The following is a 25,362-nucleotide window of genomic DNA, read 5'->3' on the forward strand; positions in this document are numbered from 1 at the left end:
GGTCGGTACACAAGTAGAAGATTCGGGAGTATGAAGCACACAAAGCTAGATCTTGGCAAAAGCACAATAATCTGGCATCAGGAAGTTCCCAGATCAGGCTTAAATAGGAAGTTCAAAGGAGTGGCCAAAGGTTCAGAGTTCACAGGAGGCTGGGCAAGGAATTAGGCAGGAAACTGGACAAGGTCTAGGTTACCACATAGATTAGAAAGCATAGATATCAGCTGCTGGATAGCTCAGCAAGAAGAAGCGCTGCCAGAAGCAACCATGGACCTGGGTTCGAATCTGGGCCCTGACAGATACATAGACAACAAGAGGAGATAGAGTAATTGAGCTGCAGTACTTGACTGTCTACTCAGGATGCCCTGAGTACGTCTTATCCAAACGCAGATCGGTCACTTTATCTGCCCATCCAAGATGGCCACAGATGTTCGTAACGAGGAGTGCGTGACAACTCACTTCCTCTCATCAAGCATAGTACAAGTCAAACAAATAAAGCTTTTAACCATTTACACAACTAACATTCTTTGTGTTATCGATATATGCATATATAAATAAAATGTTCTTTCCTTGAACCAGATTGGGTCTCTTTCTTACTGATTCTTGGAAAACCCGTTACCTGTTTCTATGGGCCAGCCCCAGTTAACCGGCCTCTGGTAACGTCAATTCAGACGGAGGACTTTAAGATAGGAATTCCGCTTGTACCGGAAATTCCCCTGTACAGTATTGGTCACCGGTGTCTAGCCCTTCACAGGATTTTGGGTATCCGAGTCACGGCACCAAAGATGTAAGGGAAATCACCTTTAGACCACAAGCTGATAAAAGGAAAGATTTATTTCTCGTATACGAGGAGACAAGTACAGGAGAATGTCAGATATTCACCCACCGGTTCTAGCCGCCTGTGACCCGTGGAATAGGGCACCATACACAGTAGCTAGCCTAGTTGGCTTCTTATCTGAGACTTGTCTGCCTTCTTAAGCTAGCTGGCACATTTTATATACAGTTAACACATCCTGACTTAACCCTTCCCCCAGGACAATGAGGAATGTCCGTTTTTATTGCCATATCCTTAAAGGGGAAGAAGCTTCATCTTATCAACTCTGAAATCTAGCCATTACCATATATATTATAGGGCATTTAAAACCAGTTAGATTGTATTCAAGCAGAACAAAATGGAGTCACAGTCAGCCTTATACATAAATGATTATAAAGACATTCTTAATTTCTCTAACATTTCCCAAAAGGAAAGTGTTACTTGGATGAGTCACTGAGCTATGTATGAGAACAATGGGCTTCTTTCATCAACAAACTAAAAGCCTTTGAATGTGAAAAGGAGCCTAAAGCTACACCTGCTGGCTCAAATAGATAATACAAAATAGCATGATTTATTTTATTTTTAATTATTATTTAGTGCCTTTACACACATGTTTTATGATGGTACTGTTGGTACTACTCAATAAAGAGAGAATAGCAGGGAATTGTGATAAGAATTTTAAACTTTAGGCAGAAGTAGTGCAGCTGAATGGGAGAATTATTCCAACTCTGCTACTTTGGCCTTAAGTTTGAAATTCCCTTTTCAATTTCCTGTAATTCTCTCTTTATTGAGTAGACCCTATAATCTGATGATAAGTAGGCAGAGATGAATTATGCAGAATGGGCGGAGCTTCAGGGAAGTGGGTGTGGTACATTTTCAAGTAAGTAATTGATAGCTGTGCTGCAAAGTGTCCCTGGAAATTTTTTTCAAATGTTGGCATCTATGTGGGTGTCATGCAGGACTTCTGTAGACTTGTGCGGGCAGGCAGTCACACTCTGACAGGAAAAGACAATGAACTACCTAAAGTGCTCAACAGCACCCTGATAGTTCATTGAGAACTACAAGCTGACAGCCACAAAGACTGTTGGTACTTGTGGTTGCCTATTCACAGAACCCTGTGAATGAATGATGCGGCCAGGCAGGCGGAGCCCCACACAACCATGTTTTTTTTAATAGTTTGCTGTGTCATCCTACTGCTGTTAACTAATTAATTGACATACTGATTAAGTGCAACAACAACAAAAAAAAAAACAAATGACAAAATATTTTACCCCTACTGGGTATTATACCCAACACTGCAGTGTTGTATTGGGCACAATACCCAGTAGGGGGGAAATATTTTATTATTAGTCTGCATTTTTTTTTGGGGGGGGGGGGGGTTGCACCTAATTAGTATGTCAATTAATTAGTTAAGAGAAGTATGGGGTTTCTATTTTTTCCCCATTTGTTCTTACCTAGGTGGATGCAGCATTGGTCGAGCGATCGAACAGTCAGCCAGCAGCTCTCCGCTCTGCCCCCTCCGAGTTAATTGGAGTGCTGGGCTGTGGAAAAGGGTGGTGGCGTACAGGAACTACACAATATATTTTTTTGAATAGTGACAGTGAGTTCAGGGAGAAGATCCTCCGCTTGCTGTCACTAGATCCAGTGGATCGAGGAGAGGCTGCAGAAGTGGAAGCATGTTACATGTTTCCAAAGGTGAACTTATCCTTTAACCACTTGCCTACGGGGCACTTTCACCCCCTTCCTGCCTAGGCCAATTTTCAACGCTGTCACAATTTGAATGACAATTGCGCGGTCATGAAACACTGTACTCTGAAATTTTTATTCGTTTTTTTACACAAATAGAGCTTTCTTTTAGTGGTATTTGATCACCACTGGGTTTTTTATTTTTTTGCTAAACATCGAAAAGATACAGACGTTGAAATTTTTTTTTCCTTAGTTTGTAAAAATTTTGCACATAAGTAATTTTTCTTCTTCGTTGATGGGCACTGATTAGGCAGCACTGATCAGGCTGCGCTGATATGTGGCACTGATGGGCACTGATGAGCTGCACTGATGGGCACTGATGAGCTGCACTGATGGACAATGATAGGCAACACTGATGGGCAGCACTGATGTGTGGCACTAACAAGTGGCACTGATGGACACTTATAGGCAGCACTGATGGGCACTGATAGGTGGCACTGATGAGCTGCACTGATGGGCACTGATAGGTGACACTGATAAGCTGCACTGATGGGCACTGATAGGTAGCACTGATGGGCACTGATAGATGGTACTGATGGGCACTTATAGGCAGCATGGATGGGCACTGATAGGTGGCACTGATATGCAGCACTGATGGGCTGCACTGATAGGTGGCACTGATAAGCAAATAATCAACTGCTCAAATTCCCCTGCCCCTTAGTTATTGCAGTGAAGCTGTAAAGTACTTCCTCTTTGCTCGCAGCGCCATCCAGCCTCCCGAACCAGCCTCTGTGTTGGACCCCTAGGGGAGGAGCGCGCTCAGCCTCGGTGCACTGGTACTGCGCCGGAAGCTTTGCAACTATCTGCAAGGCAATATAGGTAGTTGCCGGCAGTTGGCTGCCAGCGAATGTGGACTCACTGTATTGGGCCCATAATGCGGCTGTCTGCTAGGCAATGTAGAGGCCGGTGATCTAGACTCACTGTATTGGGCCTATATTATGGAAGGGGCCTGGAGCTGCAGCTCCAATAGGACGTCCTGACAAGGCTGATTGGTCAGCGAAATGCATTGACGTCACGCTACCTGGCTGCTGCGGCTCCCCTAAGCTGGAGCTAAGGAGCTGAGCATTTTTCTATCACCATTCAAGTGCCATAGTCATGGGTAATCTGTGGGCTTCCCTGACAATCTAGTACATATATGCCTCCAACATGGATATGGACTGCCTGGAGTGACACTCATGCATAGCCTGCTGACTATAGGATATCCATGTGTTTCCATTTGCAGGACTAATGATAGCTGGATGGTGTTTGCAGTTACTTCAGTGAGTTTTGTCTTATGATCAATTTTGCCTGGATGTCAGCCTCATATGAGGGTGTTTGCTACACTGTTTCCATTGTATGGCATTCCTTGTCCACCAAACAGACTATGTAACCTATCTGATTATCGGAAGATAGTTATCTGGCAGTCTGCAGCGCTGGATGGTCTGGCGATGGTTTGTCTGCACCCCGTAGAGCGTGTTTCTAGTATGAGAATCACCTGGATGCCTTATACTCCCTTTACAGCTCACACGTTACACTGGTCTCACTGAAGTTGCACCCACCGACTCATTACAGATTGTATCACTTTGCAATATGCAAAGGACATTTGGTGGACTATGAAGGTGTGAGTATCAGAGATTTCCTTTTTACATTATTGCCACTTACTTAGGAATGGTCTTGCATGTCTAGTAAAACTGCCTGCTACTTCTATGAACTATAACTACATTAATCTCGGCAGACATGCTTTTTCCATGACGGGGCTATGGTTTTTAGAACTTTTTATCGGTTAATTATCGGGATTTGCACATTTGGATTACCTCTAGAAAGCCTGTACTCTTGATATTGACGAGACATCTACCATGATTACCCTTTGGGGAATTCATTTATTATAGTTGCTACATTATTCATCAAGTGTTCCTGTTTGACTATTTTCTATCAACTTTGAGGATTTTTATGCCTGCAGTCTATCACATTATCTGGCTATTGAATGCTGAAAGATTGCTACATGGTGCCCTTTCCATACTTTGTGCAGTATCACAAGTGATTAGACCCATGATCTACAACACTTGAGACTTGACTATATATCTATACTCATCTTTTGATCATTTCAATTTTCTGGGTATCAAGGATAGATTTGGTCCTGTATATACTATGTGGTGTAACTTTTGAGTGACGATGCTGGCTGAACCTACAACATGAGCCTTGGGGTAAAAAAAAACATACAATGTGAAATGTTAGGCCACACCCCTATTGTATGCAAAATCAAAAAGAAAAAAGAAAAGTGGGTGGGTTTTTTTAGGCCTTAAATGGGATGGTCACAATATACCACACAATTGTTATATAAAACTCATGTTTATTCAAGCAAATGATAATAATAAAAAGCATGCACCATACATGCCGTAAGACATAATGACAATTAGAACACTTATACATACAGAACATTACATAAATACAACTACCCCCGTGGGGGGAAAAAACACCAAAAAATATAAAAACCAAATGGTAAGTCTCAGTTGGAATTGGTGGAAAGTGGTCCCTGCGCAGCTGATGCGTTTCGCATGATCGTGCTTCCTCAGGGCTCAAGAGACCAAAAACCAATCAATATTACCACTAGAAGAGACGGCAGGCGGGCAGCCATTCTATGTCCAGGCGCCGGGCATGGGTCACATGATCAATTCAATGGAAATTACTTATTTGCATATATATCGTTATATTATATCATGGTCACAGCGACCACAAGCAGGCAGGCAGGTGGATGAAGAGAGCGTCGGATGTTCTAATTATCATTATGTCTTACGGCATGTGTGGTGCATGCTTTTTATTATTTTTTGCTTCAATAAACATGAATTTTATATAACAATTGTGTGGTATATTGTGACCATCCCCTTTAAGGCCTAAAAAAACCCACTTTTCTTTCTTCTTTTTGATGAGCCTTGGGGTGATGATCGTCATCTCCAATTTTTTGCTCGGCACTTAGTTCAGCCTGAATGCCAGACATTGGAGGTCGGTGATTTTTTGGCTGGTTCTCCGATATGTGTGGCCTCTAGCTGAGCTTCTAATTGCTCCTTCATTCAATTTTTTTTATTTTATTTTTTTATTTTTTATTTTTTTTCATATATTCACACATTATTATATGTTAAACTCTCTGTCCCTTTCGCTCTAGATAAGTGTGATGCGGATCTATGCGTGTGTGTGTTTTTTTATGACTACGTAGTTACAATCTTTTGGTAAGGTTGAAGGTTGCTCATTTTAAACTATCGTGTGTTTAAAAGAAGGTGTGCTAAAACAAAAATGTATCCAAAAATGTATAACAACATGGGAATATAATATAATAGGTGGGAATGTGCAAAAAAAGTCCAATTTCTCTTTAAGTGTCCATGCTTAATCAAACAAATGAGTGCTTGACAACAAAGAAAAATCTCCAACTTCAGTGCAGTAACACCCCCCACCACCAGGTGAAATTCCTCCTTACCAGACGGAAAATAAGGTGTGCACGAATTAAACAATATATTTCACTGCAAACGTGGATAAGTCACTCTCCGCGTGAACCACCCAGAATGGTCTCTTACCAGAAGTGATAAAAAAGAGCGCAGAGTAGCGGATTCAAAGATCCCCTTCCACTTCCTCTGTGTATATAATACACCGGGTTGCCTTTTCAGTCAGCCACTGGAAAGCAATCTGGTTCCAAGGATCTCATCAATGCTTCCTTCACCTTTGACCTGTATCTGGGAGGCGATGACCAAGGGCCAATGCCCTCCAAGAACGGGGTGCAAAAATAAAGGTCGCAATAGTGTGATATCTTCTCAACCAGTTTAATATAAGCAAGGAGTTACACTTACAGTTATGCAGATGGAAACAGCTTTCTAGTGAATTTCTAGTGAAAATGGGCTCGGGTCCGGCTGCAGCACGGACTCCGAGCGGTGGTACGTGACGGTAACGCCTCCTCTCTGACGCATTTCTTCCTATTGGACATCGACCGAGATAGGAGTGGCTTGCGCACCGTCACTTCCGCCTATTTATTTACATGCGAACTCATTGCATCACTTCCGGTGTCCGCAGAGGATGTATTGCACTTATTATCTCTTCTAACCGCTAATAGATTCTTATTCTTCTTACCAAAATGGGCCAGAGAGTTAGGTCTATTAGCAAAGCAACTCCCCTCCTCCCGGCGCGCTGGTATGAGCGAAACCAAATTCTGAGATAGTGCCGATCCAGTATACCTGTGGTGGCACCGGAAGTGTGATTGGTCGCAATTCCTATGTATCAATTTCACTTCAGAAGCATATATTTAAAACATATTCAAACTAATTTTATACAAATTATGCTAAAAACATTTACACATACTCTAAAATCACCAATACTATTATGTACAGAGGGATTAAAACCTCTAAAACAGCTGTTGTATAGTGATATATTAAATTATATAAAATATAAATAAATAAAAAGGCAATGGCCTAAAATTAAAAGAGATAGGTAAAATAAAGTGAATAATGAGAATAAGGACTAGAGTGGTTTTTAACTGTTGTTAATGTGTGCGTTTATATCCCACTCTATGTTGTGTCCTAGGGGTCTATAGCTTCTGAGTTCGTATATCCAGTACGTTTCTCTCCTGGATATACTTCTTCTCAGATTGCTCCCCCTCCAGTGTGGCACATACTTTTCTATGGCGATGATTTTGAGGTTTTTGGGATTTTTCTTGTGACATTTGGCGAAGTGGTGTGGCGCACTGTGTCCTGGAAAACCTTTATGTATGTTAGCCACGTGTTCTCCAATCCTGATTGAGGCTGTACGAATGGTTCTACCTACGTACTGTAATTTACAGTCACACTCAAGTAGGTACACCACCCCTTTAGTATGGCAGGAGATGAATTCTCTTATAGGGTATGTTTTCCCTGTAACTGTCGACCGAAATTCCTTGGTTCTGACAGTGTTGACTTCCTTGCATATTCTGCATTTTTTGCAAGGATAGAAGCCCTTCATGTCTGGAAATATTTTTGACATATGTGGCTTCTCCACAGGGTTCTGAGCTATCAGGTCTTTCAAGTTTCGGGCCTTTTTGTAAATGACCTTAGGAGCACTGGGTAGGTGGGGACCTAGGATTTTGTCCCCTTGCAAAACTCCCCAGTGTTTCCGAAAAATGTGGTTCAGCCATTTATAGTGGCTCGAAAATTGTGTCAAGAAGGCATATTCAAAGGGTGTGTTGTTTTTCACTTTAGACATCTTCTTCTCTGTCGGGCATACCAGGTTCCCTTGTTTGACCGAGCTCATTGTGTGGATCTCTTTATCTATCTCTTCCGCATCATATCCTTTTTCTAGAAATCTTGCTTTAAGTGTTGATGCCTGATTCACAAAATCAGTATCTTCTGTGCAATTTCGCCTGATCCGCCTTAGTTGTCCTTTGGGTACTGCTCGCAGCCAGGTCGGATGATGGCAACTATCCATTGCTATAAAGCCGTTTCTATCTGTTGGCTTGAAATAGGATTTAGTCTGGAATCCTGAACCTCTTCTCATGATGGTTAAATCTAAGAAGTTCATTTCTCTGGGGCTATACTGGTATGTAAATCTAATGCCCCAGTCATTACAGTTCAGATCTTCCATATACTTGTGGAGAGATGTTACATCCCCTTGCCAGACCATCAGTGTATCGTCTATGTACCTTCTCCATAGAACGAGTTCCTTGGCCCTGTTGGAGAAGACATTTCTGTCTTCCCACAGGGCCATAAAAAGGTTGGCTAAGCTGGGGGCAAATTTGGCCCCCATCGCTACGCCAAGACGTTGTCGGTAGAATTTATGACCGTAGTAGAAGTAATTGTGCTCGGTACCGAACATCAGAAGTTCCAGGATAAATTCCTTCTGTTTCAGTGGAATTTCATAGTTTCCATCCAAGAAGGTACATACTGCTTCATAGCCTATATGATGCGGTATGACCGTATACAATGATGTCACATCTGCTGTTACCAGCAGAATGTCATCCTTCACAGCAGATGTGACAGCAGATGTGACATTGTATACGGTCATATCATATAGGCTATGAAGCAGTATGTACCTTCTTGGATGGAAACTATGAAATTCCACTGAAACAGAAGGAATTTATCCTGGAACTTCTGATGTTCGGTACCGAGCACAATTACTTCTACTACGGTCAAAAATTCTACCGACAACGTCTTGGCGTAGCGATGGGGGCCAAATTTGCCCCCAGCTTAGACAACCTTTTTATGGCCCTGTGGGAAGACAGAAATGTCTTCTCCAACAGGGCCAAGGAACTCGTTCTATGGAGAAGGTACATAGACGATACACTGATGGTCTGGCAAGGGGATGTAACATCTCTCCACAAGTATATGGAAGATCTGAACTGTAATGACTGGGGCATTAGATTTACATACCAGTATAGCCCCAGAGAAATAAACTTCTTAGATTTGACCATCATGAGAAGAGGTTCAGGATTCCAGACTAAATCCTATTTCAAGCCAACAGATAGAAACGGCTTTATAGCAATGGATAGTTGCCATCATCCGACCTGGCTGCGAGCAGTACCCAAGGGACAACTAAGGCGGATCAGGCGAAATTGCACAGAAGATACTGATTTTGTGAATCAGGCATCAACACTAAAAGCAAGATTTCTAGAAAAAGGATATGATGCGGAAGAGATAGATAAAGAGATCCACACACTGAGCTCGGTCAAACGAGGGAACCTGGTATGCCTGACAGAGAAGAAGATGTCTAAAGTGAAAAACAACACACCCTTTGAATATGCCTTCTTGACACAATTTTCGAGCCACTATAAATGGCTGAACCACATTTTTCGGAAACACTGGGGAGTTTTGCAAGGGGACAAAATCCTAGGTCCTCACCTACCCAGTGCTCCTAAGGTCATTTACAAAAAGGCCCGAAACTTGAAAGACCTGATAGCTCAGAACCCTGTGGAGAAGCCACATATGTCAAAAATATTTCCAGACATGAAGGGCTTCTATCCTTGCAAAAAATGCAGAATATGCAAGGAAGCCAACATTGTCAGAACCAAGGAATTTCGGTCGACAGTTACAGGGAAAACATACCCTATAAGAGAATTCATCTCCTGCCATACTAAAGGGGTGGTGTACCTACTTGAGTGTGACTGTAAATTACAGTACGTAGGTAGAACCATTCGTACAGCCTCAATAAGGATTGGCGAACACGTGGCTAACATACATAAAGGTTTTCCAGGACACAGTGTGCCACACCACTTCGCCAAATGTCACAAGAAAAATCCCAAAAACCTCAAAATCATCGCCATAGAAAAGTATGTGCCACACTGGAGGGGGAGCAATCTGAGAAGAAGTATATCCAGGAGAGAAACGTACTGGATATACGAACTCAGAAGCTATAGACCCCTAGGACACAACATAGAGTGGGATATAAACGCACACATTAACAACAGTTAAAAACCACTCTAGTCCTTATTCTCATTATTCACTTTATTTTACCAATCTCTTTTAATTTTAGGCCATTGCCTTTTTATTTATTTATATTTTATATAATTTTAATATATCACTATACAACAGCTGTTTTAGAGGTTTTAATCCCTCGGTACATAATAGTATTGGTGATTTTAGAGTATGTGTAAATGTTTTTAGCATAATTTGTATAAAATTTGTTTGAATATGTTTTAAATATATGCTTCTGAAGTGAAATTGATACATAGGAATTGCGACCAATCACACTTCCGGTGCCACCACAGGTATACTGGATCGGCACTATCTCAGAATTTGGTTTCGCTCATACCAGCGCGCCGGGAGGAGGGGAGTTGCTTTGCTAATAGACCTATCTCCCTGGCCCATTTTGGTAAAAAGAATAAGAATCTATTAGCGGTTAGAAGAGATAATAAGTGCAATACATCCTCTGCGGACACCGGAAGTGATGCAATGATTTTGCATGTAAATAAATAGGCGGAAGTGACGGTGCGCAAGCCACTCCTATCTCGGTCGATGTCCAATAGGAAGAAATGCGTCAGAGAGGAGGCGTTACCGTCACGTACCACCGCTCGGAGTCCGTGCTGCAGCCGGACCCGAGCCAACTTTCACTAGAAATTCTGCCCTACGTTTTATCCAGCTGTTTCCATCTGCATAACTGTAAGTGTAACTCCTTGCTTATATTAAACTGGTTGAGAAGATATCACACTATTGCGACCTTTATTTCTGCACCCTGTTCTTGGAGGGCATTGGCCCTTGGTCATCGCCTCCCAGATACAGGTCAAAGGTGAAGGAAGCATTGATGAGATCCTTGGAACCAGATTGCTTTCCAGTGGCTGACTGAAAAGGCAACCCGGTGTATTATATACACAGAGGAAGTGGAAGGGGATCTTTGAATCCGCTACTCTGCGCTCTTTTTTATCACTTCTAGTAAGAGACCATTCTGGGTGGTTCACGCGGAGAGTGACTTATCCACGTTTGCAGTGAAATATATTGTTTAATTCGTGCACACCTTATTTTCCGTCTGGTAAGGAGGAATTTCACCTGGTGGTGGGTGTTACTGCACTGAAGTTGGAGATTTTTCTTTGTTGTCGAGCACTCATTTGTTTGATTAAACATGGACACTTAAAGAGAAATTGGACTTTTTTTGCACATTCCCACCTATTATATTATATTCCTATGTTGTTATACATTTTTGGATACATTTTTGTTTTAGCGCACCTTCTTTTAAACACATCATTTATACATATTCAGGCACTGAATACAGGTAGCGGCTTTAACTACAGATCACATTAACAGCGCACCCTCACCAACCTACCATTTTAAACTATCACCATTTGTTCCTTGATGATTCAATACATTTATGGTTTGGTGTTTATTTCTGAAAAATCATATCCATTTACACCCCGGTAACTAAATAATATATGGTGCTGTTGGGTAATTTATTTCTGTTGTAGCACTTATTTTTCTTTCTGACCTAATGTAACCCCCTGACCCAAATTACACAGCTCAGGCTTAACCCTGAGCCAACTATGTTTTACCCACTCTAACAAACCTACCTAGACAAAAATACAAAAGAAGAGAGCGCAAAGCCGCCCTAGTGCAACTCTGCATTGTTATAGTAAAGTTAAAAACACTACAATGATTAAACTTACATTATGTGAATATTCATTAGGCATAAGGATATCCACTGTGGCCACGCTCCTGTAAACTACTTCAAGATCCCAACAGGGGAGAGGGGAGCCATGGATGCTCAAACTGGCTGCCTGGATCCTGGCAGCATGTCCGAGGCTGTCAACCATTGCACTCGGTGTGCAGATCCTAACATGCATGTGCCTGGTTTAGGTTTTCTTCTGTATTTGGTTCCATTCATCTTCCCATTATCTCTTACTAGTTTCCCTATCCCTGCTGAAAAAAAGCATGGTGTGTTCAGGGTGATGTGCAGTGTTAGTTTTCCGCCACACATTGCCTTTTGCTTTAAGGGCAAAAAGTTAAATGTTGTACTCATCTGACCAGAGCACCTTCTTACACTTTGCTGTGTCCCCCACATGGCTTATCGCAAACTGCAAACAGGAATTTTTATGGTTTTCTTTCAACAATGGCTTTCTTCTTGCCACTCTTCTATAAAGGTCAGATTTGTGGAGTGCACGACTAATAGTTGTCCTGTGGACAGATTCTCCTACCTGAGCTGTGGATCTCTGCAGCTCCTCCAGAGTTACCATGGACCTCTTGGATGCTTCTCTGAATAATGCTGTCCTTGCCTGGCCTGTCAGTTTAGGTGGACGGCCAAGTCTTAGTAGGTTTGCAGTTGTGCCATACTCTTTCCAATTTAGGATGATGGATTGAACAGTGCTCTGTGAGATGTTCAAAGCTTGGGATTTTTTTTAACCTAACCCTGCTTTAAACTTCTCCACAACTTTATCCCTGCCTGTCTGGTGTTTTCCTTGGGTTTCATGATGCTGTTTGTTAACTAAGGTTCTCTAACAAACCTCTGAGCTCTTCACAGAACAGCTGTATTGATACTGTTATTAAATTACACACAGGTGGACTCTATTCACTAATTAGGTGATTTCCGAAGGCAATTGATTCCACTAGATTTTAGTTAGGGCGTATTTACAGGCTCCATAGCTGTGGTTGCGGGGGAGGGGGGGAGGGTTTCTGACACGGGAGGACGTTTTTCCTCTTTTGCTCCTTTTCCTTCTCTGTTTCTTTACCCATTTTTTTTTATGTCATTACTCTTTTCGTTCTTACCCTTCTATTCTTTGCTCTTTCTCTCTTTCGGGGGCCTGGAAATAGGCGAGGTGATATAAGCTCTGGGAAGTGGGGCTTTAGCTTTGGATCCCAGAGTATAGGTCTGTGCCTTTTCGGCCACTTGAGTGGTGGCCACGAGTCTGTTACCTTGTTACTAAGCACGCCATACCTATTGGTAATGTTTTCATACTGGTTCTTTTGGTGGGTGGGGTGGGTGGGGTGTGTGGAGTGGTCGGTGCTGTGGGCTGCTCCCTACCACGGACACAGTTTGAACCCAGTTGGGGTGTCTGTGGTGTGGGGCCGGGCCTCTGCCTGCCTGTCCGCTAACTGGTTTAGTTGGTCTTCTAGACTCAGAGAATGCCTCCTTTGAAGCAGTAAAGTTATAAGACCTTCTGTATTACACTGTTGCACTGTTTGATACCGATGAGACAATGTTTTGTATGCTTGCACACACTGCTGTGTGGTGCTTTTCTGTATGTTACCCCTTTCTTCTATTTCACTGTTTTGTAAAACTTAATAAAAACCTATTGAATACTACATTTTAGTTAGGAGTATCAGAGTAAAGGGGGCTGAATACAAATGCACGCCACACTTTTCAGATATTTATTTGTAAAAAATTTTGAAAACCATTTATCATTTTCCTTCTACTTTACAATTATGTGTCACTTTGTAAACAAAAAAAGTAAACAAAAAAGTGTAAATATCACGCTAACCAAACAAACAGGAAGCTGCCAGCACTAAACAACTGAAAATACAGGTTGTAAAGATAAAAATAGATAAATAATATGTGCATCGCTAAAGTATAATATGTGGACTATGAACATTCACAAACAATACATAGTGATTCATTATATAAACATATTACATGACAATGTTAAAAGTCCCATAAAGTGTTATGTGAAACACATAAGTGAAAAGATAAAAAGTGAAAATAAAGTCCCATATGAACTAATATATATAGAGCATTGTAGATCCCAAAAGTGAAGGATTGATCCAGCAATGGTAAAGATGGTCAATAAAGTGTTCAGATCCCGTCACCAAATGGAACAAATAAAATGGGCGCTCACCAGATGCCGTGTGACATACAGGTCAAACAAGCTTCACAGATAAACTCCCGGATTCCTCTTTAGAATAGATAACCTTGGATGTTTTTTCAGGGCTCACAATGAGTAGAGAGGAGGAAGGGTGAATCCCTCATTCACTATATCACAAGGAAATAAGCCAAAAGAAAAGGCACATAGTGTAAACTGCTTAAAAGGAAATTTATTGTGAAGCAGATATGCACTTGCAGACATCCAAAGGTAAACCAGCAATTTAAGACAGTGAGGAATCCGGGAGCTTATCTGTGAAGCTTGTTTGACCTGTATGTCACACGGCAATATAGTTCACTTTTTATCTTTTCCCTTATGTGTTTCACATAACACTTATCGGACTTTTAACATTGTCATGTGATATGTTTATACGTATGATTAATCACTATGTATTGTTTGTGAATGTTCATAGTTCACGTATTATACTTTAGCGCTGCACATATTATTTATCTATGTGCCACTTTGTGTTGGTCTATCACATGAAATCCCAAATAAAATACATTTCCGTTTTTGGTTGTAACATGACAAAATGTGGAAAATTTCAAGGGGTATTGAAGGGGCGCGGCGCGTGCCCCACCATTTCTGTAACATCACTAAATTCATATTTGTGAATATACTTTGCTAACGTAAGCTGTAACTTCAAGTCAAGATTGCACATACACATTACAGCTAACACATTCTAAAATTACACTCCTGCTTCCTGTAGATATTGCAACTCTTGTTCCTCTTTTTGTTCCTTGGTTTGAGAGCAGTATTGCTAAACTTCCTTATACACTCATGCTACAAACACCAGTTCTTCCTCCTTTTAATCTTAGTATTGAAAACAGTATTTGCTAAACTTTTAACTGACAGGTTTATTGCAATATCTTCTAACTACCATATATGGCTTAGAGGCATCTAAGACTAACCGACCAATCATAATCATACAAGCGACATACTCTAAACCAACCCTCTGAATTGTACATCCCGTTTATTTTGTATAAAAATCTTATGACATGTATTAAACGTCGAGAAGTCCTTTGTACCACACGCAGACTACTTGTTTTATTCCAGTGGCAAAGGACACTCCCGGAGGCTCCGCCCTTACACAGAACCGACTAGACTTGTTAGTGGTCCGGGACCACAAGAGACAAATCACCTACAATTTGGGGGCTCGTATGCCGGGATTGGAAAGGGTCAGAGATTCCAGGTCTCAACGGTACTGGGTAAGAGGATATTTTATTTTATCTGTTTACCTGTCCGGGAGACCTGGATTCTGGCCGTGACTCCAATTTTTGAACCATATACCAAACGCTCAGGGAGCGTGTTGGATATAGAGCGGCTCTGCGAGGCGCTCTGGGTTTTTTGTTTGCTCACATGTTTATATATATATATATATATATATATATATATATATATACATATATATATATAGAGGCTTCAGGGAAGCCAGAATAATATTTTTCAGGGAAAGATATTATATGTCAGTCTGTTCTGTGTAAGGGAAAAAATCTTCTTTCGCTTATATCTTTCTATCGCATAAGAACTATAAGGATTAAAGTGTAAGATAATTTGTTTGTGTGGCCCAAAAGGTTTAGTTGGTAAGTGTTTAAACCTGTTGGTCACTTGATTAATTTGTTATTTAATTTGAAGCCAGACAGTCATACTGCATTGAAGTATCATATTACTGGTCAGACATACATTGAAAGTCTATAATTATATATGACTTGTAAAAATTGCGCCTGCGGACTGTTAATATAACACACTGGTCCTGATAGCGACAGTCACATTATTACTGTAAAAATTGACTGACCGATCGTAAGTTATCAGACAAATCAAGATAAATGTTTATTATGTGTATTGTTTGTCTATAATGGTAGGAAAACCTTCTTGATAGCCATTATACCTGGGATTATCAGTCAAGACTCAGAAAGGTTTTTTTTATTCCAAGAGGGGACAAGAGTCAAAAAAGTGTAAGGTTTAATATACATACACCAAGTGGCTTTTTAGGAGGGTTTTTAACCATAAAAAGGGTCTAAGGACCCAGATACATTTAAGTGATTTTGTGAAAGTGTAAATCTTAGAGACATGTTTTATTAAGTGAGAGAATATTGGATTTTGTTTATGGTTTTGTGAAATTATACTGAAGGTTTAGGTTTGATGCTGGCCATACATGATACAATTTTCTTACAATTTTCAGTGCAGTTTTCTTGAGATTTACCTTCAGCTATGTAGTACAAACGTTTGCCTAATTAAAGACAAGTAAATTACAGAAAAAAGAGTTCTGTCCGTCCGCATTCTCTTTCAGTAAATGTTTAGTTGTAATATCTTTAGAATGAGGAAGTATCAAACCAAACAAATCCCATCCCCCCCGATCGAGGCGAGATATTCGAGGCGAGATATTTAGCCTGGGTCTCTGGTGGATGCACATTTATTAACCCTTGGATAGATAACCTAGCAAGATGGTCAGGAAAAAATAGGGAGTTGTAATATAAAGTACATGGAAAAAGCGGGGAGAATTGCAGATGCTATTACAAGTGAGAGTTCTTTACCCATAGCAATTGCCTGTAGACAGAAGACGGGTGAAACTGTTTGGGAGTTTTGGACTCTGGGGCTCCGTTTCCACTGTTGGAACTTGTTGTGCGACTTGACACATGTCAAGTCGCATGACAGGTCAAAACCCATTATTTACAAATAGGACTGTTTTAACTGCTGCGACTTGAGTCGGAGCAACTTGAAAAAAGGTTTTTGCACTACTTTTGGGCGACTTCAGTGCAACTTGTCCCTCACAGAAGGAGGTCACGCTGGGGTCTCCAGAAGTAGCCACAAACAAATTGCACTACAACGTTGCGCTTGAAGTCGTGCGACTTTGTAGCCGCAATAGTGGAAACGTAGCCTTAAGGCTGAGGTTAAGTGTCACTGCGGAGTAGCACAGTCTTAGGATTCAAACATTTGTCGGTAATTTAAAGTCACAATAAATGTTAATTGTAAAACAGCAAGTTTCTGATTGGGCTACTAAAACCATGGAAGGTTTTTAAAAAGCCATAACAGAGAGAGATGATCTGTCTAAAGAAAAACAGCCTGTCACCGCACATTTTCAAGGGCCTTATCAGAAAAGGCAAAGCAAAGAGTAGGAAATTTTAAACCTAGGCCCCCCTACAATAAAAATATTACCTTACAAATGCCCCTGACCACACCTGCACCCCACCGTTTCGTTTTCCAAGGCAGATGTCGTTTTCTTTGCAGCCATTATATTATCTCAAACAAGCAGAAAATGTTTGTGTGTCAGATTCGTTTAAAACTAGTACATTTCCTTCCGTGTGAGAGGAAGTAATGGTCACTTCTGCAATTGCAGCTAGAAGAAGTTTCTAAAAAAAAAAAAAAAAAAAAGGAAGTTGTGGCACAAAAAGCATTCCCACACATATACAGTTATTTTTTTTTCCTTCTTGAAGTTTTGCCATTTATACATTTTTGCCTATCTTGTATGAGCGTAGTAATAATGAATAAAAACACTATTTTATTAGGCAAAACATAAATTGCCGTTGTCGGCAGGATATTTTGAGGTTATTTTTTATAGAATTATAGATAATGAAAAATTATATTTTGCAAATGGTCCCCTATGTGAAGGGAGCCTTGGTGCACAATTTTGAAAATTGGCTACCCAAGAAAGGGTTCAGATGTCATATCTTTGTTCTTGTTATAGTTATGGAATTTATTTTTGGACAGAAAGGGTTACCGCAATTAGTGTGACCATTGGACCCTGTTGGCACTGAGCCAAAAGTTTCAAATCAGATTAACTTTTTATCTGATTATAGTTTTTATGTGATATTTTAGGGGTATCCTCTATTGAAAGAGGGGAACCTCTGGCCAGATTTTTGTTAGAATGGCACGAAGCCAAAAGTTTTTTTGTAAAATTGGCACTAAGCCAAAGAAGTTTTTAGTTTTTTATTTGATCATAGCATGCAAGTGGTATCTGATGTGCCATCTCTACTGATAGCCATACCATCCAATGCTACCCACTTTACAGTGATTGGTTGAAGTAATGCGTTTTTTTTAGCGTCCTAGTGGACGAGGAGACACAACCATCTTTGCTTTCTTGTTTTTCAGTCCGGGTAACTGACCTGGTGTAGAAATGCCTTAGGGCTATGTGGACAGTTCAGTTGTCTACTCTATAGTTCTCCAGACCACGCAAGAGGGGATGGACACCTGCTCATGCGTCAGTCCCGCTACAATATGTGGATAACATATGTAGTCACTCTGTGGAGGCCAGTCAGAGCGAGTGAGTTTATAGAGGAATGTACATGTATGTGGACATAAGTGTCACAGGAATAATGACAATGGTGTCAGGAAAGTGTTGTTTACCTTGGTTTTGTTCTCACAGAGGGGGAAAGGAGAGTCAGTCACAAAAAGCTCTAGTGGGTCTAGCCAGCCCACAGTGGGTCTTGCCCGCCCACAAACCAGGATCATTGATTGTTATGGATCCGGACTGCTCCTATCTATAATAACATTTGAGACAAACCACAGGTCTAAAAATGTCACAAGAAATGTTGAATGCGTTTATATATCTGACAAATGCTATGGTTGTAGCGCCTGCACTGGGCCTCCCAAATTATGGAAAAATTGATTTTTGTAAGATCTTACTGTAAAATCCTTTTCTCTTAGCTCATTGACAGACGTAGTCCTCTTGATTAATATCAAATTGGGTTATGCTGCCCTCTACAGGAGTAGGACTAGGCAGAAAGAAAACGTTCTGGCTCCACCTTAGGGGCAGTCCCAGAGGGTATATCCTCTTCCTGTCTGCTACAGGAAATCAGTTCTGTCACAAAGCAGTGTTAGAGAATTTAACCCAACCCAACTCAATGATAGAGGGGCGGGTACTACGTCTGTCAATGAGCTAAGAGAAAAGGATTTTACGGTAAGATTTTACAAAAATCCATTTTTCTCTGTCGCTCATTGACAGACGTAGTCCTCTTGATTAATATCAAATTGGGAAGTCCCAAAGCAGTGCCACAAATGAGGGGTGGGAACAGAAATCAAAATCCAGAAGGCCCAACCGGAGCCAACCAGAAGTATCAAGGGACTCATCGAGCAAACAAATGAGACCTACCCAACAAACCCTCGAGGTAGACCAACAGTCTCCTCAAACAGCGGCCTGCAGGAACCTTGCGGCCAAAAGAGGCATCCAACGATGCCAGCACATCAACCTTATACAATTTTGTAAAGGTATGAACCGACGACCAAGTAGTCGCCTTGAAAACCTGAACCACTGACGCCTGATGGCGGAAGGCCCAGGAAACACTAAGCGCCCGAGTAGAGTGCGCCTTAACAGAGAACGGGGGATCCCGACCCTTAAATAGAATAAGCCTATACCACCGTCTGTCTGATCCATCTAGAGATGGTCGCGGCAAAAACAGGCAACCCCTTCTTAGGGCCATCCGTGATCACAAACAGTGAATCCGTCTTACGAAATGAATCCGTAGTATTCACTATACCCTGATCGCCCGAACTACATCCAAGGAATGCAACGCGAATTCTCGAGGATGACTGGGCTTAGGACACAGGGAAGGCACTACCATGTCCTCATTCAAATGAAACTTTGAAACCACCTTAGGAAGGAAGGATGGATTCGGACGAAGAACAACCTTATCCCTATGAACCACCAGATATGGGGAACAACAGGATAATGCAGCCAGTATGACACCCTGAGTGCAGAAGTGATAGCCACCAAGAAGGCCACCTTCTGGGATAAAGTAAGCAAGGGAATTTCCCTGATATTTTCAAAAGGAGGTTTCTGAAGAACCGACAACACCAAATTAAGATCCCAGGGTGGTAAAGGCGCGCGCACTGGCGGAACCAGGTGTCGCACCCCCTGGATGAAATTCCGCACCAAGGAATGAGTAGCCAAAAGCTTCCCTTGATAGCACTCAAGGCCAGCTTCTGCTCAACCCCCTGTTGCAGAAAAGCCAAGATCCGGTCACCGAATAAGAACGTGGAGGAAACCCAAGAGATTCACACCACGCGATATAAGACTTCCATGTGCGATGATAGATCTTTCTGGAAGTTGCTTTCCTCGCTTTAATTAGAGTAGGAATAACTGAAGCTGACAATCCTTTGTGCTTCCGCACCTGGGTCTCAATAGCCAGGCCGTTAAAGTCAGCGATCGTAAAGCAGGATTGAAGATCGGTCCCTGCGACAGCAGATCCTCCCTGAGAGGAAGTCGCCAAGGAACGTCTGCGACCTGCCTGACCAGGTCGGCGTACCAGGCCCGACTAGGCCAGTCCGGAACTACCAGGGTAACTGGGATTCTCTCCACCTCTATCCTGCGAAGAAGCTTCGGCAGCAACTTGAGAGGAGGGAAGGCATACAGTAGCTGATACTGCCCCACGGGGCGATCAGCGTGCCTGCGGCGTCTGCTAGAGGATCGCGGGAGCGAGCCACAAACCCCCGCACTTTCCTGTTGAGCCGAGATGCCAACAGATCCCATTGGGAGGTGCCCCAACGGAGGCACAGTTGGTGGAATACCTCTGCATGAAGAGATCATTCCCCTTGATCCAGAATCTGACGGCTGAGATAATCTGCCTGCCGATTTTCCACCCCCGGAATGAATACCGCGGGGAGAGCTGGAACAATCGTTCCGCCCAATGAAGAATGCTGGTCACTCTATGGCAGCCAGGACACTCTTGGTGCCCCCTTGGTGATTGACGTAAGCCACAGCCGTGGCGTTGTCCGACTGGATCCGAACCGGGCTGCCCTGGAGCTGCTCGGTCCAGTGAATCAGACAAAGTCTGATCACTCTCAGTTCCAATACATTTATCGGTAACCTGGACTCTTCCAGGGACCAAAGCCCCTGAGTGGATACTTTGCCGAGAATTCCTCCCCACCCGGATAGACTGGCATCCGTGGTTAAAATCGTCCAATCTATTGGAAGACCTGACTTCCCTTGCTGAGCATCGGAGACCGAAGCCACCAGACCAGAGACTTCCTGGTCCGCTCGCTCAGTCGGATCCGCTTGTCCATGGAATCTGGATTCCGATTCCATTTGAGAAGAATTTATTTTTGAAGGATTCGGGTATGGGACTGGGCAAATGATACTGCTTCTAAAGAAGCCACCATCAAACCCAGGACTCTCATGCAAGTCCGAAGGGAAGGCCAGTTGTCAGATAGTACAACTGAATCGTTGATTGAATCTTCTGGCGTTTCTCCGCAGGGAGAAACACTTTTGCCCTGGATGTGTCTAAAAATTAGACCCAGATATTTCAGCCTCCTGGTGGGAACCAGAGAAAACTTCTATAAGTTCACCAGCCACCCGAACTCTTGCAAAGAGGTTATGGTGATCTCTAAGTTAGCAACAGAATCTGCGGAGACTCTGCACGAAGCAGAAGATCGTCTAGGTAACCTAGAATCGATATGTCTCGTTGCCGCAACAGCGCCAACACTGGGGCCAACACCTTTGTGAAGACCCGAGGAGCCGAGGCGAGACCAAAGGGTAACGCCACAAACTGATAATGGTTCTCTTCTACGGAAAAACGCAGGAAACGCTGATGTCCTGCGAAAATAGGAATGTGAAGATAGGCATCCTAGATGTCTATGGACGCCAGAAAATCCCCCTGATGCAGGGAGGCCGCTACTGTGCGAATGGACTCCATCTTGAATTTTTGTACCTTGACAAAAAGATTGAGTGCTCTTAAGTCCAGAATTGGACGCACCTTGCCCTCTTTTCTGGTATTGTGAAAAGGTTTGAATAAAACCCTTGAAAACGCTCTGTCCAAGGAACGTGGACCACTACTCCTTGTTGCATTAAATCCGTGACCGCCCCCCGCAAAGCTTCTAGGCGATCCGGGGATAGTTGGATCTTGGAGGGGAAGAATCGCACCGGTGGGAATGATTGAAACTCGATCTTGTAACCTGACCTTCTGACTTCGCGAACCCAATTGTCCGGGATTCTGGAAAGCCATGGATCCGGAAACCGGCGAAGACATCCCCCCACCCCAAGTATGGGTGGGGGCGCACTTTCAGGCTTTAATTCTTTAGTCTTTAGTCTTATCTTCAGGTTTGGAAGAGCCAAACTCTTGTTTGCCCGACCAGCGCCCCCTGAAACCTCCTGAAGGAGTTTTGGAGGGCTTAGATTTATCGCCCGTCCCAGCGGAGCGAAAACATTTCTTATGAGCGGAAAAGGAAGGCCCCCGTCTCTGACGAGGTCCCTTACCCTTAGTGCTCTGTGGCAAAAAAAAAAAAATCTTGCCTCCAGTGAGATTCTTGATAATCTCATCTAAGGTAGCCCCAAATAGGCGATCCCCCTGAAAAGGGAGATTAGCCAAAGTTTCTTTGGAATCTTGGTCCGCCGACCAACACCCTAGCCACAGTACACGCCTGAGGACGACTGCTGAAATTGATGCCCGCCCCAACAATGGAGTGGCGTCCAGAGTAGCGTCACAGACAAACTGTAGCCCTTGTATCATCTGCTCCAGCAGGTCTGATACTGCCGGGGGGATGCTTCTCCCCTCTAAGTCCCGGCGTAACAACTTGGTCCATCCTGTCAATGTTTGTAAAACCAAACCATTTGCAATCACTGGTCTAAAAAGCTGACCCAATCAAGGAACAGATGGCGCGAGACACAGCTTCCACCTTGCGATCCACCGTATCCCTAAAGGACGGAGCGTCCTCCAATGGGATAACCGTAGCTTTATTTAATCTGGAAATTGGTAAATCCACCACAGGTGGCACTTTCCATTTCTTGAGGAGGAATTCCTCAAACGGATAACGCCTAATAATGCGTTTGGAAAAAACCAGGGGTTCGTTTTGGATGACCCCATTCTTCTTTAATGCTATTACCAATACATTTGGGCAAAAGAAAACACTTTCGCCATTTTGGTCCGTTTATTAGTACCAAAAGGGATCTCAGTCTCACAATTAGTGCGTTCACCAACGCTTCTTCTTGGGCTATGGCGGATGCCGAAACGCCCTTCTCACTGTCTGAAGAGACAGTACCTGAGACACCAGCCCCAGATGAGGGACCTGCACTTGCAGTGACAGGTTCAGACTCTGAATCCGAAGTTTCAGATGAATTTAGGGGTAGGCGGGGGTCGCTTCCTTGCGCCCCATCCCTGACAGGCCACTTCCACCCGGGATATAAAAGACTCCACAACCGCTGATAATGCATCAATAGTAAGTGGGGAACTGGAGGGTCCTACAGCCACTCGAGGGGATCCGGTGGAGATAGATGTGTGGCAGGGTCCATGCTAATCCAAGACACTTTGCCAGTAAAAAAAAAAAAATTTTAAAAATAAAAATATACATATTTTTTCTCTTTTTTTTTTTTATATGTAATCCCCCAGCGCAACAGCACCTCAGCGTACCTGTTCTGGATCCCTACAGAGAGAGAGAGAGACCCCAAGGGCTCACCACCTGATGCAGAGAAGCTTAAAACTGCTCCCAGCGTTGTCCTATTCAGACTAGGAAGTCCTGTGATAGCTTTCCCGGGTAAAGGAAGTGGCTCCGCCCCCTTTTACACGCCTTCCGGCGTTCTCAGCTACTCCTTGAGGTAGCTTGGGCACACCAAACATGGCCGCCCCCATGCAGGGGACACCAGGCTACGGCAAAATGGCGGCCTGCGTGACCTGCGGGCGGCCTGTGTAGGCAATGCAGTCTGTAGTCCTGCAGGATCCATGCGGTCTACAGAAAAATGGCGGCGGCTGCCGATCCTGTGTGCTCTTACCGGCGGATTGCGGATGGTTTACAGAGGGCTGGCGGCGGCCTGCAAGTCTGGCCTACGAGAGGATGGCGCCTGCATCATTGCATAGGGTAGGTGCTTGCTTTTACCTATATGCCGGTATTTTCTTTAAAAACAGTCAGCTCCCAAACCAAGCCTCATGGAGCGTCAGCTCCTAAACCAAGCCTCATGGAGCGTCAGCTCCTAAACCAAGCCTCATGGAGCGTCAGCTCCCAAACCAAGGCTCATGGAGCGTCAGCTCCTAAACCAAGCCTCATGGAGCGTCAGCTCCCAAACCAAGCTTGCTGCTTTTTTTTTTTTTTTTATTATGGAAAGCTGGGACCCAGTGTGATAAAGTGACTTATCCAAGGTCACACGGAGCCAACATCAGAATAAGATCCTATGTCTTCAGGAAGTCTCCCATGGCTCGCTGGCCGTCAGAGTACTTAACCTGCGTGGAGTGGCTCCTTCAGCGGTGAAGGCCAACACGTGGATCTGAACCCATTGTAACTCCTATACACCACTCACACTCTCACAGGAAGATCTGTGAACATGTCATAGGATAGAGGGGGAACTCTTTAAAAGGAAAAGGTCCAACCATCCACAGAGGGGCCCGTATCCATCCCAAAAACCCGACAAGGGGAAGGGGGAACATCTACTCACCATACCGGAACTGATGGGCACCCCCTTTTAACAGAACCCCTCTCCACCGAGGTGGGGGGCTGTCGACCAATACGGACGCCGTGACTCTGCTGGTCATTGGCGTTCAAGCGAGTGTTTTAACTCGCAGGGTCAGTCCCCGTCCAGTGGGACTATGTCGCGGCCGACCCAGCGCGGAGCTATGGTCTGCACGCGCTCGTAGGCTGAACTGGGGTGACCACTGGATCTCAACATCCAGCCCGTCGCCCAGTTCCAGCATACTTACTTGAATATGTCGCGGCTGACCCAGCGCGGAGCTATGGTCTGCACGCGCTCGTAGGCCGGCTGGGGTGACTACTGGATCTGAAAACTGATTTCCTGTAGCAGACAGGAAGAGGATATACCCTCTGGGACTGCCCCTAAGGTGGAGCCAGAACGTTTTCTTTCTGCCTAGTCCTACTCCTGTAGAGGGCAGCATAACCCAATTTGATATTAATCAAGAGGACTACGTCTGTCAATGAGCGACAGAGAAAAATGTTTTGTGTTTATGCAAGGGACAATTGTAAGACCATGACAGGTGTACTTGCCCAGGAGTATGGTGGTAAACTTTGCCCTATAGTTTTGGTCCAAAGATGGTCGCAGTCCAGGTCTAAAGGCATGCCTGAAGTGACTCCGAACATAGCACATAGCATCTTGTGAGAAGGTAATAGGGATGGCCACATCATTTGCCCTAGGTAGGCCCCAGTTTTAAATGGGCTACTGGTATTAAAGGGTGTGTTACACCACAACATGATATATAGGCAGCCATAGAAGGAGCAGAAGATGTTTTTGTAGTTAATTTCCTGCTCCAAGCCAAAAGATCACACATTATCAAAGCTACAATCGCATGCTACAGAACATGTTTTAAGGACTTGGGTGATGTTTTAGAAAAAGTTGGGAATAGCCTTTTTCTAAAAGAGGGGAGCTCTTGTGTGTATCCCCGCAGATAGCGCCCTACTGTTTATTGCCTAGTATTATGGAATAGGACATAGGGGGTGGGAAAGAACATATGAAGTATTACTGACAGTTTAGTGCAAGCATATGTTGCTAGATGCATCACCTGTATTAGGAACAAACAATCCAAACAAACAGGCCAAACATGAGCATCTCCAATACCCACCAAACCCAGTCACACATCTACAAATAGATTTCACATATAGGCCCAAAGCAGGG

At 43.4% G+C, this 25,362-nt stretch overlaps 1 protein-coding gene across 1 annotated transcript in view; it reads left to right on the top strand.

Moving 5' to 3' along the window:
• Positions 1-8,323: 8,323 nt before the first annotated feature.
• LOC309552782 (uncharacterized protein) overlaps positions 8,324-25,362 on the top strand; it is a gene marked incomplete at its 5' end in the record, with an annotated part of 120,690 nt that continues 103,651 nt past the window's right edge. The window contains 2 exons of the mRNA XM_082253696.1: positions 8,324-8,423; positions 8,561-9,812. Coding sequence (XP_082109822.1) covers positions 8,324-8,423; positions 8,561-9,812 — 1,352 coding nt within the window. The remainder of the gene's footprint in view (positions 8,424-8,560; positions 9,813-25,362) is intronic.

The sequence above is a fragment of the Pelophylax lessonae genome (assembly GCF_965119305.1).
Source record: "Pelophylax lessonae genome assembly, chromosome: 4".
Classification (NCBI taxonomy): Eukaryota; Metazoa; Chordata; class Amphibia; order Anura; family Ranidae; genus Pelophylax; species Pelophylax lessonae.